Genomic DNA, 13,295 nt, shown 5'->3' with positions numbered 1-13,295 from the left:
TAAAATGTAATTTATTACTGTGATGGCAAAGCTGAATTTTCAGCAGCCATTACTCCAGTCCTCAGTATCTCACGATCCTAAGAAATCATTCTAATTTAGTGCTCAAGAAACATTTATTTCTCCCCCTCTTTGATGAATAGAAAGTTCAAAAGAGCAGCATTTATTTAAAATAGAAATCTTCTGTAACATTATGAATGTCTTTACTGTCACTTTTGATCAATTTAATGCATCCTTGATTAATAAAAGTATTAAAATCTTACTGACCCCAAACTTTTCAATGGTAGTGTACATCACTGTAATATCAATGTGATGTAATGCAGTATTACATTCTCATTTTCTTAAACAGGGCCGTTGCTAATATTAAACATTTTATTGGGTCTGCCTACTCTCCCCTGAACCCAGTAAGTAATGTTCCCAGTTGTCCCCACTGATGACAATCCTGCCTGTAGTGCAAAATCACAAACTTATGCTGTCTGAACAAGAGCAGATGTCTTGATTTATCTCTCTCTTTTGAGATATTTATACCCACTGCATGCAAAACAAACACTCTGTCCAAACTGGCACCAACATCAATGCAGTTGGGAATCCTCTTTCTTCCTCCAGATGATGGATCTGGGTATTAAAACAGTCGGGTGGTACCTGCTTCCTCCCAGCATGCCTCTTCTCAGCATGCTGTAGCATTCTGAAGGATTCCAACATGAGTCTAATGCTTTAGGGCTAATTAAACCCCCTCTGACTAACACACGCCCTTCATACGCACACGCACAGATGGAACATGACTCTCATAACTGAATTATGGGACATCAACCAACACTGACCTGCGGCGCTCATTTGAAATACACTTCAAATCAGCCCAGGTCTCATTCAAAGTTGGCATACCTGACGGTAAAGTGAATCCTTGGTGGCCAGCTCGTTCTCTAGCTTGTCATTCAAGTCATGGATAGAGGTGGTTTCTCTCTGGGCGGCCAGGTAACGCTTTTCTAACGTTGTGATTCGCTCCTCCATGTCCTCCTTCTGTGCCATCGCCTGTCGAACAGGCACATAGTAAGAGAAAACAAAAAAACCCTTGGGAAGTTTGAAAACCTTTAATAGACTACAACAACATTTGGGGAAGCTTTTTTTAAACCATGAAATGGTGCTTAAAGTTAACATGAAACAGAAATGTATTTAGTCAGCTTACTTAAAATCAACTGAAAGCTCGCATTCAAATTTGCTTCCATCCAATCAACTGCCAACAGATAGAACTAAGTCCACACCTTAAATTTTTTCTTTTTTTCGACAATCCGTTTCACTTATATTTCTGTCACAATATGGAACAAAATATATGTCGATAGTTCTGATACATTGCGACTTTATTAGAAATTATAGTCTATGTGACCTGTGCACTATATTCCATGCCATAGCTTTATGTGAAGAACAGACCAAAATTTAAGCCATTATTCACTCAAAAGCATCACTTCCGCTGTAGCTTTCAAATCTTATTAAGGATTCTGTCACATTTGCTTACAATATCCAAAAACCAATATTATTTTGTTTGCTTGTTGCTAATGTCAAACCTGGAGCAACATAATGTGAATATGCTTTAGATGTATGGTAAAGAACAACATGAACATTCTGCAAAATATCATCTGTGGTCCACCGAAGAAAGTGACACTGGGTTGCAAAGTAAATGATTTTTTTTTGGGGGGGGGGACTGTTCTTTTAAATACCCTAAAACTTTAGACCTTGTCAAGGAATGAGTCACAGTCGCATTATTTGTAACCTTCTGTCTCTCAGCAAAAATAAAGCAGAGCTGAGAAAATGTCCTCACTGCTTGATGCTGTATCTTCCCTGAAACAAGCCCTCATCAGTCTGTCCCCATTCTGTCCCTTTCCTCTCCCCCCAATCATTCTAACCTCGCGTATGTCCCTCTGGTGTTTGGCGCTCATCTCTTCGCTCTTCAGTAGGTCTTTGCGGGCGGTAGCCAGCTCCGTCTCAAGCTCGGACATGCGATTGGTCAGGCCACTGATTCGGTCTCTGTTTTGGGCCAGCTCCTTATTGGCCTTATCCAGCAGTTCCTGCAGCTCCAGACACCTGCTGGTGTCGTCATGCACATCAATGGAGCCATTGGGAAGCCTCTGTCACAAACACACACACAAAAAATGTTAGAGATACAATAGAGAGCTAGTTGAGAACTTGTTTAGCAGTCCCCTGATTTCCACTAAGGGTCCTAAATAAGCTTCTAAATAAGTTTCAGAGAAGCAAAATATGCTGAGTCAGAACCTGAAGAACACGGTCAGCAATTTAAGCAGCTTCACTGTAATTATGACCTCAGGAGTTCAGAGGTTCACTCGCAGACATCACATCGTGGCCGTGCATTTCATCCATCTACTTTACACAGCTGAGCAAATTAAAGCCTCCAGATTAGTCATTTTGCCAGCCCTGAAACTCAGGCTTCCTCAGCACATTATCAGTGACAAAAATACGACCTGGGTGAGATGCATATCTTTGCCCCCAAAATAAGCTGCTTTCTCAAAGCAGAAACGTCCAGTTCGGGGCTGACAGGAGAATTCCATAGAGGCATAGTTAATGAGGACACTTTTACATGGCTGTCTAAAGTGAGGGGAGTTTGCTTCACTGATGTGCTTAGTTCTATATCACTACAGGAAAGCTGAGACAGGGAATTTTAAAGAGTCATGCCTGAAGTGTTTTTGCACATATGTGTTTGTGGATGTCAGTAATGCTGATTGGCAGATGATTTTATGTGCTTCTCAGCCTTAAACTGAATTACATGCTGTTAATTAAATAATTCTTCAGAGAGAGCTCCAAATTTGGAAGCGCAGCAGGCAGTCTGCCAGAGACAACTAATTTACAGATTCTTGTCTCTCACATTTCTATGACATTTAACCCTTATATTTACATTTGCAATTGCTCAATATATACTAATTTAATACACTGCCACTAAAACCTACTTCTTTTCATCTAAATTACATAATAGGTCTACTTTCTGAACAGAACAGGCACTTCAACTACAGACACTTGTGTCTTACGTCTTTAATTTTATGGAAACAATTAGATTTCAATGCATTACCATTAGCTATTAAACAAAAGATTTTATACTATGGCTTCCACATATTTGTGCTACTTTTTACAGCTTTATGCATAGATTTCATTGTTTTACCCTTGTCACAGACTCTTAAAACATGAAAATGTCATAAAAATATATTATTTATAACTATAATGATCCAAACAAAAAGTGAAAAACAACTAAAACAATTATAATAAGGGAATATATATGGCATTTCCACCATGACCAACAATTTTGCTTATAATAAAGTTTTCTAAAAGAAAAAAAATATTATATTTATTTGGGACATATAACTTGCTAGCTATGAAATTAGCCATTGATGACTGGAGTTTTTTTTTTTTTTTTTTTTTAAAGAATACTTTTTTTTTTTTTTTTTTTTAAATCGGAAAATGTAATTTCCAACACCGACATTTACACAATTTACACAATACATGTGGTGGAAATGACATTGATTCATGATGGCTTGTATATTCACACTAAAAGTCCAGTGGCTTTTGTGAAAAAAAACAACAAAAAAAAACTAATATGCTATGATCTATGAATCCTTGGCTTTATTTGAAATTTTGTGGAAAACCTCTCTGCCACTCTACTGGGAGTCCGCTGATAAACCCACGCCGGCCTCTAACAAGCTGAACTTTGCTTTAAGTATTTGATGAGCCATGAACCACAGAGACTATCAGCCATATTTCTGCCCTCCAGGGAGGCTTCAGCCAGCTCTCCAGAGAGACACAGTCTGGACCATGTCTGCCATGTCTGGGAATCTACTTCTGTCTGCTTTCATCCACTCCATCCAGCTCTATATGATTCATTGTTTCTAATCACAAATGCAGTATCAAAAGTACAGTTCACGGAAAAGTAATATTTTCTGCTAGAATTCAAAAAAGGTATGTTTGGAAAAAGCCTGCAGGCCTCTCATTTCCATTATCTTCCCCTGAAGGTGTAATATTATGAAGCGCAACCTTTCAGGTGCTAACAACACCCAGGGGAAACCCACCAGAACATGTTTTGCTCTTGTTCTATTAAAATACAATTACATAAATTAGAGAACTTGTATTTTGGAAAATATATATAAAAATGAGGGTTTCCTCAGTCCACATTTTGTTAGTTTCTGACTACTTAAACCTCTGGTGCTCTTCGCGTCATGTCGGTAAAAAATGAATTTATTTATTTCAATGAAAAGAATGTACTATATTTTAGATCAATAATGTTTTTATTTATCAGAGGGGGTTATGGTACTAAATAATATTTATGCTGTAGTTATAATCCATTCATTCACTTTTTGAGCATAGACCTAAAAATGAAATTTCCAACTTAAACTGTCATAATTTTTGACTTTTTTTTATCTCTTTACAAAGATGACACTTGGCAAATTATTGCTAAAGTGAAAAAAGTTTTAAAAAGTCAACTAAAGTTACAGAATTTTACGTTTATTGTTATGAAAAATGCACAAAATACCATTTTCTATTTTCAAATGAAATATATATTTTCAAAAACACGTTTTACTCTAAAACTGCAAGAAAATCAAAGCCATAAATCTAAAAAAAAGTTGTGTTCCAAATTTGAGCTTGATATCTCAAAAAATTAGCTTTCAGTAAGATTTTGTTTGGCCGCAGTACCAAAAGTTTTCACTATAGATGAAATTAGTCTCCCATTCATTTACAATGCGGTCATTTTTTATTGCGAGGAGCACAAGTGTGACTATTTTCAGGACCATTTAACCTTTTCGAATCATGTCCATGATTTTTTTGTGTGTGTGTTCACATAGCAAGTGCCAAAACCTTTACAAAGTTTTGTACCATTCCGATAAAGCAAAAAATTCTAAAAAAAAAAAAAAACGTAAAATTTTACAGAAGAGCACATGAGGGTTAAATACCTGACAGTGATGATCTAGAATAAGCACAAAAGAGCCAGACCGTGAGTGACACCTGGAGGAGCTCTATTGATAAATGGCACAAGTAGAGAACTTAAAGAGCTTCAGTTCACACAGAGACTGGTGAAGAGACAGTGAATCACACACTGTGAGGTATCAAACAGTCAGCATGGCAATGTTCTTCCTCATTAGAAGCGGTAACATTTTAGTTACCTTTTCAGAGTCAGAAACCTTTCAGAAAAACGCTGACACAGAACATTGTCAATCAACAAAATTGGAGAAAATGATGTTAAATTAGCTCCTTAAAAAAACCCAGTTTTAAGACTGAGTCTATGTCTGTTAAAGTAACCATGTGTGTGCATGACGAAGGTCTCTGACCGAAACGTTGCCACTTTTATTTTTTCTAAATAAAGGGAGAACAACAGTGTGCACATTTTTTTTTTTTTTTTTTGTATTATTTGTTAAAGTAACCATGAAATCAAAATTAACAAATATTATACTGCAGTATTTATTAGACTGTAAATGATTTATTCGTACACATTATTATTATTATTATTTTAAATTCAGGTGCCCTTATAATCTTTAATCAAAATAACTTCCCCTCCCTCTTGCAGCAACATCTCTTCTCTTCTCTGATGACGTGTTCACTGGCACTAGTGCGGGGCAACCTGTCACTCACATGTGATCACAGCAGTAGCAAATCACAATAATCCAATCAATTCCCGGTGGACAAAATCAAGTCCCGTCTTACATTTTTTCTTATTCAATAAGCCGTCTCACTTGGATATACTGTATGTCACAATAGGGAAGAAAAGAATTTCGCAATTTACGTTTCATGCCGACTTTAACTATAAAGTTCATCTATATGCTACTGTACTCCTGAAAGCTAACTAAAATAGTCTATATTTTAGTAAACATACACATTTAAAAGTATTAATTTTGTATATTTACTAAAATATAGTAAATGTACACATTTAAAATCCTTAAATTTTAAAATTTAATACCTTTATATCATAAAAATGCCCTACCATAACTTCTTGTTTCAATAGGAAATACATCAACGTGGAAAGAAGACTGTGTTTGTAAAGTCTGTTGGTGTAAGTTGCAATGAAACTGAAGTAGCAGTTCAGTTATGACGTATATTGTATGTGAGTGTAACTGGATTACTGAAAAAGAAATTTTGTGATGTGGGCAGGGAAGCAGCTTGCAAGAACAGTTTAAGCTGACTAAATGATTGAAGAAGTTCTGCACACGTCACCACAGAAAAGTCTGACATTTCACTGAAGGATCAAGTTATGACATTTTGATTAAAAATTATGAGGTCATTTTTTTTTTACGAAACATGCATGGATGAATAATTAACAATAAGATCTACTGTATAACATGCATTTAGATAATAGGGTGAATTTTCATTTCATGCCAACTTTAAAGACAGAATCTTATAAAGCCCGGTACACACCAAACCGACGGTCAGCCGTCGGGCAGTTTTTGTTCGTCGGCCGACTAAGTTTTCTCAGTGTGTTCCACACCGTCGGCTGAAGTTGGTCCTCATCGGCTTTCTTTCGGCCGATTCGGCATGTTGAATCGGCGTCGGATCTCTTCGGTCAGTCGGGCCATCTGATCATTCTGATTGGCTGTTCAGCTACTGCCACCTGCTGGTACGGAAAGGCATTTCTTCTTACGCAGGCGCAGAACGGCCGTCGGGTGTCAAGCGTTGGTTTGGCGTGTCAGGGCAACTTTGGACCTAGACGCTGCCGACATGAGCCTACCCCGCAGTCTGCTTTCGTCGTCACTAGTTCGTCGGCGTCGGCTTGGTGTGTTCAGGGCTTAATAAAACCACAAGCTAATTTCTGTTCCCAAACTAATTTTGCATACTAATGGGCAAATCGATACTGCTGCATTGAAAAGAATCACTTACTACAGAAAATCAATCAATAGCATTTCAAATAAATAAAATAAAACATAAGGTGATATTTAAAAATTGAACCACAGTATAGGTATCAAAGTTTAAGAGCAATTCACAATTCTCCTATTGACCAGACTCCAGTTGGCGGGCTGCTAGAAGTGAGTCACACTCAGAGACAGGAGACAATTTAGCAGCCTGTGCTGAAGGTTGAAGGGCAAAACCACTTGGCGCATAATCAATGCAGTTTATTTCTCAGTAGCGAAGAAAATACCATCTGCAAGAGAGGTATTAGAGCAGGAGGGATCCCTTTTGGACCAGTGCCTCAGATATAAACAGTTACAAAGTGTAAGTAATGATAAAACCTATGGGGTCATACAATACACTATCGTTCAAAAGTTTGGGGTCGGTAAGATTTTTTAATATTTTTGAAAGTCTCTAATGCTTACTAGGTCTGCATTTATTTTATTAATACAGTAAAAACAGTAACATTGTGAAATATTTTTATAATTTAAAATAACTGTTTTGTTTATAACTACTGTAATATATTTTAAAATGAAATTTAATCCTGTGATGGCAAAGCTGAATTTTCAGCATCATTACTCCAATCTTCAGTGTCACACGATCCTTCAGAAATCATTTTCAGAATTTGGTGCTCAAGAAACATTTCTTATTATTATCAATGTTGAAACAGTTGTGCTGCTTAATATTTTTGTGCAAACCGTGATTCTTTTAAGATTCTATGATGAATAGAAATTTCAGCATTTATTTGAAATAAAAAAATATAAAAGTCTTTACTGTCACCGTTGATCAATTTAAAAAATCTTTAATAAAGTATTAGTTTCTTTCTTTCAAAAAAAAAATAAATAAAAAATACTGAGCTCAAACTTTTGTAAGGTAGTGTATTTTGGCATGACATTTGCATTGTGTTCTTGGTGATTCAAGGTCAGAATTGACAAAAAGATGTATAGGATGTCCTGATAAAAATTTAGCTTAAAAAGTCCATCATACAATTAGATTTAAATTTTTCTTCCTGAGGTTGACTTATAACAATAGTCCTAATGTAGTTTAACAATTTTACTCTATATGACCCTTTTTAGACTCTCTGATCCTAATTCCTCATGATTTTACTCCCTTAAAAATCTAAATTCTAAATGATTATTACAAGTTTGTAGAAACATGTACTTTAGAATGCTTTAGCACAAGTGTCTATTTTAAGCACTCACAAAATTTAAATATTTAAATTTATGCTAATCCAACTTTAAGCAAAAACACACATACCTTCCAAGTAGGTTTAGAGCTGTCCATCCTGTCCACAGCATCCCCATCTGCTCGTCCATCCTTTCTCTGCCTCAACATGACCACCTAGATAAACAAAAACACACCAAAAAAGTCACTCTGTCTATGTTTTATAGTATGTGCATTCATGTTAGACACATTAAATGTGGCATACCACATAATCACTGCTCACAAAGCACAGCACAGACAATGATGCACTTTTCCATTCCCCCTTTTCCAATTGCACATTATGAAGATGTACATTTTCAGTGATAGTGGGATTTAATAGTGTTCCTTTTAATAGCATTTGAGCACTGTTCCTGTCTTCTTAAGGGAGGCTAGGAGTCTTGCGGGAGATAAGATTATAAGAAATACCCATTTTGAGGAATTAACTTATCATTGTGCTTAAAAGCAGCATGTTATTAAGGTATTAATGAAATACTGGTAAGCCATTTGCATTTGAATCCTGGCATATCAGGCCCAGTGAGTGTGAAAATTGGAAAGAGACAATTAAAATATGTACACATTCATTTGCATGCCAGTATTTAGATGAAGGGATCGGATTTACATATTCGCAAGGCTCTCTTTATTACAGCTCGTTTGAATTAGAGTATTAGAGCAGGCTGGCGAGACAAAGTGAGCGACACCGCTTCATAATAATACCTCAAAACCAACTACTGTAGGAGTGTAACATTCAACACAACTACAAAATAGACTGAAGAATATGCAGCATTACAGTCTCTTTTTCTCCAGTGTGGCGACAATAAAATCAGGTTTGGGAGAGTGGAATGAAAGAAAGTTTGTGTTTTTAGAGCTTTATGACACACAATCTACCAGTGAGTAATGGTGAGTAACTAGGTAACGGTAGCACTAACAATATTGTGTGACGTAGTTTAGTGGTTTTCAAAGTAGTGTAGTTCCAACGAGTAACGTGACCAAATGCTTCATCGTTGTTTTAATAACTGAGCTGAGGGAAAAATCAAACACCCTAACTTAAACGGCCCAACTGGAAAGAATGATTCAGTCTAAGTTCGTTCGGACGGTCCCCTCTCTCATCTTCAAAGTCTAATTCTTTATAGTGAATCATTTCATATGGACTGGCCTTTCTCTCATATAAAGTATGTGGAGTTGGAAAGTCTGATTCATTATAGTGAATACAGTTTTAAACGAGCCTGTCACCTCTCTCATAAACAGCACTGGAAAGTCAGATTAATTACAGTGATTCAGTTCTTTCAGACGTTTCATGTAAAAATGATTCATTAATTCATATCCTTGTATGATGTACAATGTTTTCGGTTATGTAAATTAGAGTGTTTGTTTTAAATACATAGAATAATATGTGACCCTGGACCATAAAACCAGTCATAAGTTGCATGGGTAGCAATAGCTGATTTCATATGATTTCATTGTAGCAATAGCCAACAATACATTGTATGGGGCAAAATTATCGATTTTTATTTTATGCCAAAAATCATTAGGATATTAAGTAAAGATCATGTTCCATGAAGATATTTTGTAAATTTCCTACCGTAAATATATCAAAAATGTATTTTTGTGAGTGGATATCCATTGCTAAGGACTTCATTTGGACAACTTTAAAGGCGATTTTCTCAATATTTTGATTTTTTTTGCACCCTCAGATTCCAGATTTTCAAATAGTTGTATCTCAGCCAAATATTGTCCTATACAAACCATACATCAATAGAAAGCTTATTTATTCAGCTTTCAGAATATGTATAAATCTCAATTGACCCTTATGACTGGTTTTGTGGTCCAGGGTCACATATTATAAATGTACATAAGTTTGATACTGTGACTCAAAAAAATCGTTCATTCATTTAAAACCCTTTGTTTATGTGCCAGCAAAAGTGCAGTTCTGATTAAATTATGTCATTGGGTAGTTATATACCCAATGACATATATACCGGTAGCTTGACTGTAGTTAACCTTCTTCAAATTATGATTAGCTTGTAGCTTGAGAGTTTCCAAGTAGATTCCCCAACACTGGTGATGACCACTTCATTTGTTCCCTTTGCAGCATTAGGTCCTGTTCGTACTGAGACAGCATAAAATCTTCCCGTTGGTCTAAATGCAGCATCATGACACCCAGAGGCCACTTCTCATCCCGCCTCTGCAGTGCGGGCTGCAGCCAAAGACTCTTCTTACTCAGCGATGATGAAAAAAAATAGCTTTTTTGTCAGTGTGTTCACACATGCTGACCGACCCGTACTAAGACAGTTATGAATGATGTGAAGATTTATTCAGTGGGGGAGTGTATAACTGGGTCATTAAGGCCTGCAGCAATTTTTTTTTCTTGTATTTTACATTTCATATGTATTTTTCCCCTATAGAGTCAGTATATACCTCCTACTTAAGCTTTTAAATTAAACATTAACAAGATCGTTCACCAAAAATGTTCCAAACCCACAAGCCTTTTGTTCATTGAACACAAATGAAGATATTTTTAATGTTCTCTCATCATTTTTGTCCATCCATTGAAAGTCTATGTAATCAACATTTTTGATGACAGAATTTTCGGGTGAACTAAACTTCACTGGATAGTGTTGTTGATCGTCGCATTGTTTGCATAAAGTCTCTGAAGCAGCTGCAGAAATTGATGCAGGCAGTTACTGCAAATAGCATCTAAAATATATTCTCAGTGTAAATAAAGAGAAACTACTGCTAAAACTAGATAATGGGCATTTTGTGTAAAAAAAAGCAGTTCATCACTGAAATATTCAAATGTAAGTTAAAAATAATGAGTATGATTAGTATGTAAAAATGTATATTTTGTTTTATTCACAAATCATCAATTAATGAACAACATGCATTAACAAAGATTAAATAAAAAGTGTGATGTTACATAGAATAATTCATGGGCCCTAATGGGTTTCTAAGCAAAAACCACATTCAATAATCCGTATAAGCTACAAAAACAAAATGCAATGAAATGAAGTGCAGTGAGTAATTGTGTCGTCAATGCTTTTTCTTATCAGTGTAAATCTACAGTATGTCAAGTGCATTCGCTTTGCATGAACTCTCAGTGGCGTGTGAGTGATGGAAACAGACAGCGTGGTTTTTCCTGCATGGGTTGACAGCAGGGGGCAGGTGCTCATTGGACAGATGTTAATGAGATCAGCAAATCCATACCAGTGCGTAAGCATATACACACATGCACAATACACGTACCTCCTGACTGGCGGTTGCCAGCTGTCCTTCTAATGTAGTCACCCTTTCAAGAGCCACCCGTAACCTTTCACGCACCTGTGCAAATAAAAAAAATAAAAATTTTAATTGCCAAATTTACACGTGCCAAGAAAGCCCCGTCAGCATCTAACGTATTCCACTTCAACTACCACTAATGTTACACGCTGATAATGACTTCACTGGAAAACATTAAAGAGGACCTTTTATGCCCTTTTACAAAGTCTTGATTTTGTTTTCGGGGTCTACTAGAATAGGTTTTCATGCTTCAATGTTCAAAGAACACTTTATTTTTCACAAATTTTATACATTGTTGCTGCACCTCTCTTCCCAGACTGTCAGTAAGGCTCTGTTTAGTTCTTAGGTGTGTTCGACATGGGCTGCGACTGGATGTGGCGAGAGTTGGGGAGTCGGACACTTTCTGCTTCATTTTAATTATCTCATAATTTTTTTGATAATTTTGATAATTTTGCTGCAATAGCTTACACACAGCACAGGGAGGGTTTATTTGAAACTGAACTAAATTTACAAAAAAATATAAAATAAGAACAAATAAATAAATTGCAAATGACAGCACAAATAAATACAACAGAAAAAAGAGAAAAATGAAATAAACAGGCTTTAAGTTTTTCAGGTGGGTCTAACAGCAATATTCGGGTAAGAAATACTACAGAAAATAAATAAATGTAAAATAACACTGGACAATCTTCATTGTAAAAAATAAATACAGATTAATGCTTATAATTAAAGTTACAAAAGTTATTCAGTCAAGAGCAGTGAGTGATTTTTTTCTTTTGTTCTTTGATTAACATGACTGACAGCAGCAAGTATAATAGGCTGCTGTCACTTTAAGAGCTTATGCACGGATCCAATATGTTACACAACATGTGTTTTCTTTCACAACTATTTACGTTCCAACACTGACTGTGTTTACCTGATTACTTGCCAAGATAGGCATTTTGACATAATGTGTGTATTTGACTGTTTAAGCCCAATAAGCCATGAAAAAGAACTCAATTTGGTATTCACGAGCATGAAAGGAGGCTTTATGTGTGCGCCAAAAGATCAGTGGTGCTAGCACTTTTGGTGTGTGCACGAAACCTACGGGAATGAGTAAAATTATGTGCAATACCCACAACCCCGTGTCGAAATTCAGGCCATGAGTGAGTGAGAGAGTAGGCACGTGTGTGTGTCAATTCGTCATCGGAGAGAAGAGAGAGAATGTGCAGCTGGTATCGGTGTATCTATACAGCAGAAAAGAAGTATTAGAATCGTTTAAGATCAGTGTTAGTAATTAAATTACTTATCCACTGAAAAAGCAAAGTAAGGGATTACTGTTCTTTTTTTAGGTAATTTAATTACAGTTACTTATAATGTACTTGTGTTACATACTGTAAATTAGTTCAACAGTTCTGTTTAAATCAATATTGAATTTAAAATTAAATTTGTCGTCTAAAGTTAAAAGTGAATGTGAAGATGTCGGCAGAAGCGAGTGGCTGTTTTGCAGAATGGAAATAATCCAATTACTTCACTTTTTTGACACAGGTAGGCAAGAACATTACGGTAAAATGTAAGCTATATATGTCCTAGAGAGAAAAAACTGTGCAGTTAAATTTTCCTAAATTTTCGCGGTTTATTACACATAAACGTTTAAATACACACAGTTATGTCAAAATGCCCGTCTTGGCGTATATTCGCATTGGTTATGTGGTTATATTGGTTATATTTTATATTTGATTATTCAATTTCTGTGGTATTTTTACTTACTATTATTAGACCTACCTGGAAAAAAATATATAGCATTGTTTTATTTGTATTTTTATATATTTTTACCGTGGTATCGACTTTGGTATCGAGTATTGTGCACTTTTGGTGGTATTGGTACCGACTACTACATTTTAGGTATAGTGACATCCCTATTTGTTACTAAAAAAATTTAAGTATTATAAAGTAAATAAAAGTATTATTGTATA

The 13,295-nt window shown here is 35.8% G+C and overlaps 1 protein-coding gene across 19 annotated transcripts in view; it reads right to left on the bottom strand.

Annotated features, from left to right (window-relative positions):
• Positions 1-13,295, bottom strand: part of ppfia4 (PTPRF interacting protein alpha 4) — a 118,755-nt gene that overhangs the window by 37,617 nt on the left and 67,843 nt on the right. For 15 of the 19 annotated variants that reach the window (XM_051913461.1, XM_051913447.1, XM_051913450.1 and 12 more), the window contains exons 4-7: positions 11,308-11,382; positions 8,122-8,205; positions 1,896-2,117; positions 880-1,026 (exon numbers count right to left, since the gene is read on the bottom strand). In XM_051913461.1, coding sequence (XP_051769421.1) covers positions 880-1,026; positions 1,896-2,117; positions 8,122-8,205; positions 11,308-11,382 — 528 coding nt within the window. The remainder of the gene's footprint in view (positions 1-879; positions 1,027-1,895; positions 2,118-8,121; positions 8,206-11,307; positions 11,383-13,295) is intronic. The other 4 variants (XM_051913448.1, XM_051913463.1, XM_051913464.1 and 1 more) reach the window with 1 other exon arrangement.

This window comes from Ctenopharyngodon idella, chromosome 11 (genome assembly GCF_019924925.1).
Source record: "Ctenopharyngodon idella isolate HZGC_01 chromosome 11, HZGC01, whole genome shotgun sequence".
Lineage (NCBI taxonomy): Eukaryota > Metazoa > Chordata > Actinopteri > Cypriniformes > Xenocyprididae > Ctenopharyngodon > Ctenopharyngodon idella.
Note: the sequence above shows the minus strand (reverse complement) of the source record. Positions and strands in the feature narration are given on the sequence as shown.